A 2636-nucleotide genomic window follows, 5' to 3' on the forward strand; every position below is an offset into this window, starting at 1 on the left:
TGATGATGATGATGATGATGATGATTACTTTATTATTATTATTATCCTTATTATCATTATTTGTTATTATCAAAACTCACTGTTTCTGAGAAACAGACAATTGAATATGGTATATCACTTATTTTGGAGACAAAACATCCTCCGAAATTAACGTCCACCTCCGATAGGACTTTATCAGGAAGGTGAACAGCCCAAACAACTTTACACAGGGCGCAATTTCAAAAACGCTCCACTGGGAAGTGGCTCAAGGCTCAAGTTTTCTGCTTGATATTAGCATATCTATAGCTCAGAATTACAAAGTTCTATCTGCTCAATACCTAGTTTTTGAGAAATTTGACGTCAAAATTTTGAGATTCAAAATAATAATGTCAAGCTTTTTCGAACGCAATTCTTCGAACATCTTGATAACGATTTTAATAGAGCAGAGAGATCATTAATTTGTTTATAATTTCATGGTCTTGGTAACTCAAAACGGCCAAAAATGTCTGATAGGACTTTATAGTAACTCTGAGGTATCGACAAGGCTCTTAAATAACACACCTATCTATTCTTGTCAGTGAGACCCTTAAAAGGAACCACATATGACGTCATCAGCTATTATCTGTCCGCTTCTTTCCACAGGCCGAACCACAAGCCCTTCATGCCGCAAGTCACATACCCTAACTACACGATCACCGTGAGCTCTCCCAGCGGCAAGATTTACCGGCCGGGCCAGATCGTCACAGGTAAGGGTCATAAAAGTTATGTGGAGCGGGCTACACACGTCATGCACGTCAGACAACACCCGTTATACACGTCAGACAGCATACGTTACATACGTCAGACAGGGACTTCCCAGTTTGACACAGGCCCAGTTTATCACTATTTCATTTAAGTATTTGGGTATTGATGACAGTCATAATTACAGCACTTTGACACTGTAGTTGTAACTTAAGTTTTTTATTCTCCACCTTCAAATTGGTTGGGGTAGAGATAGTCCCTCTAAAATGTCAATTCAGCTTGTGTTGTTCAATATTTCTTCCCGTTTGTATGCAAATCAAAGCAAGTTACTCTGTAAAATTTCAACAATGAATGTTCTTTCGTAGAAAACAATTGAAACATAAAATTCAATTCATACAATCAATTAACCAACCATTCATTTACTCTTTTTGAGAGTGTCAGTGATAACTTCCTTCCATCATGCAGGGCGAGTCGAGGCCTGTGACAAACTGGCATGCTTCCCGTCAGACAACACACGTTATACACGTCACACAACACATGTTATACACGTCAGACAACACATGTTAGAAAAAAACAAGTTATACACGTCAGAAAATACAAGTTATACACGTCAGACAACACACGTTATACACGTTAGACTACACACGTTATACACGTTAGACTACACACATTATACACGTTAGACAACACACATGGGCGTTGGGAGGTGTTGGGGGTGTTAGGGTGTGTTGGAGGTGTTGGGGTTGTTGGGACTATTGAGGGTGTTGAGGGTGTTGGGGAATATTGGGATGTTGGGGTGTGTGGGGGTATTGGGAGTATAGGCGGTGGGGGGTGTTGCGACTGTTGAGGGTGTATTGGGTGTGTGGGGGTGTTGGAGGGGTTAGGGGGTGTTGGGGTGTGTTGGGGTATTGGGAGTAAGGGGGGAAGGTGGGGGGGGGTGTTGGGATGTTGACGTGCTGGGGTGTGTTGAGGTGTGTTGGGGAACTGGGGGTATAGCATACGGAGGGGTGTTAGGCGGTGTTGGGGTTGTTGGGGATGTTCGGGTGTGTTGAGGATGTTGTGGGGTTGGGGATAAATATTTGTAATAAAAACAGTCGAAAAACATTGTTTTATTCCCTTTTTGCTTCCCATCACGTACTTAAAGTGACCATTGAGAGCGTGAACGGTGCGAAGCCTTTCAAAGGATTTTTCCTGCACGGAGACAGCACCGAGGCCTCGTTCGCCGGAGAGCTCTCCTGTGACAAAGGTAAAAGATTTAATGTTGAATGGGGCGTTAAACCAATACTATTTCACTATTTTTCAACAAAGGTAAGCGATTTAATGTTGAAAGGGGCATTAAACCAATACCATTTCACCAATTTTTCACCAAAGGTAAGTGATGGGACCATAGACAGGCCTCCGTGCTCGTAGCTGCTGCAGCGATGACAGGCGCAGCAGCAACAGAAAAACAGCAACAACAGCAGCAGTAGCTGCAACAACATCAATAACAGCAGCAGCAACAGCATTATCAGTAGCTGTATCAGCAGCAGCAGTATCAGTAGCAGCATCAGCAGCAGCAGTATCGGCAGTATCAGCAGCATTATCAGCAATATATGCAGCAGTATCAGCAGCAGTATCAGCAGGAGTTTCAGCAGCAATAGACTGTCAGACTTATAACCGAAAGGTCATGCATGGATCTGAACCTCGTCAGACCCGGGTCCGACTTTTCTTGGGTAGGGCGGAGAGGGGTGAGGAGGGGAGGTATTTTCTCTAAGGAAATAGATCTGGCTTAAAACGATCTGATTGAGATTGAATCCGGTTGGCAGTGCGCACCACATGGTTTATCATTAATTTTGCGTCTCAGACGTTGGTGAGAAGGAAACAAGGCGGGGATGGTACTCAAAAGCAGGATATAATATCTCTCATAAGATTATTAT

The 2636-nt window shown here is 43.1% G+C and overlaps 1 protein-coding gene across 1 annotated transcript in view; it reads left to right on the forward strand.

The window, feature by feature from the left end:
• LOC101862893 overlaps window positions 1-2636 on the forward strand; it is a 25370-nt gene that overhangs the window by 8913 nt on the left and 13821 nt on the right. Inside the window, exons 3-4 of the mRNA XM_013087446.2 lie at window positions 622-725; window positions 1865-1966. Coding sequence (XP_012942900.1) covers window positions 622-725; window positions 1865-1966 — 206 coding nt within the window. The remainder of the gene's footprint in view (window positions 1-621; window positions 726-1864; window positions 1967-2636) is intronic.

This window comes from Aplysia californica, unplaced genomic scaffold (assembly GCF_000002075.1).
Source record: "Aplysia californica isolate F4 #8 unplaced genomic scaffold, AplCal3.0 scaffold00589, whole genome shotgun sequence".
NCBI classification, from domain to species: domain Eukaryota; kingdom Metazoa; phylum Mollusca; class Gastropoda; order Aplysiida; family Aplysiidae; genus Aplysia; species Aplysia californica.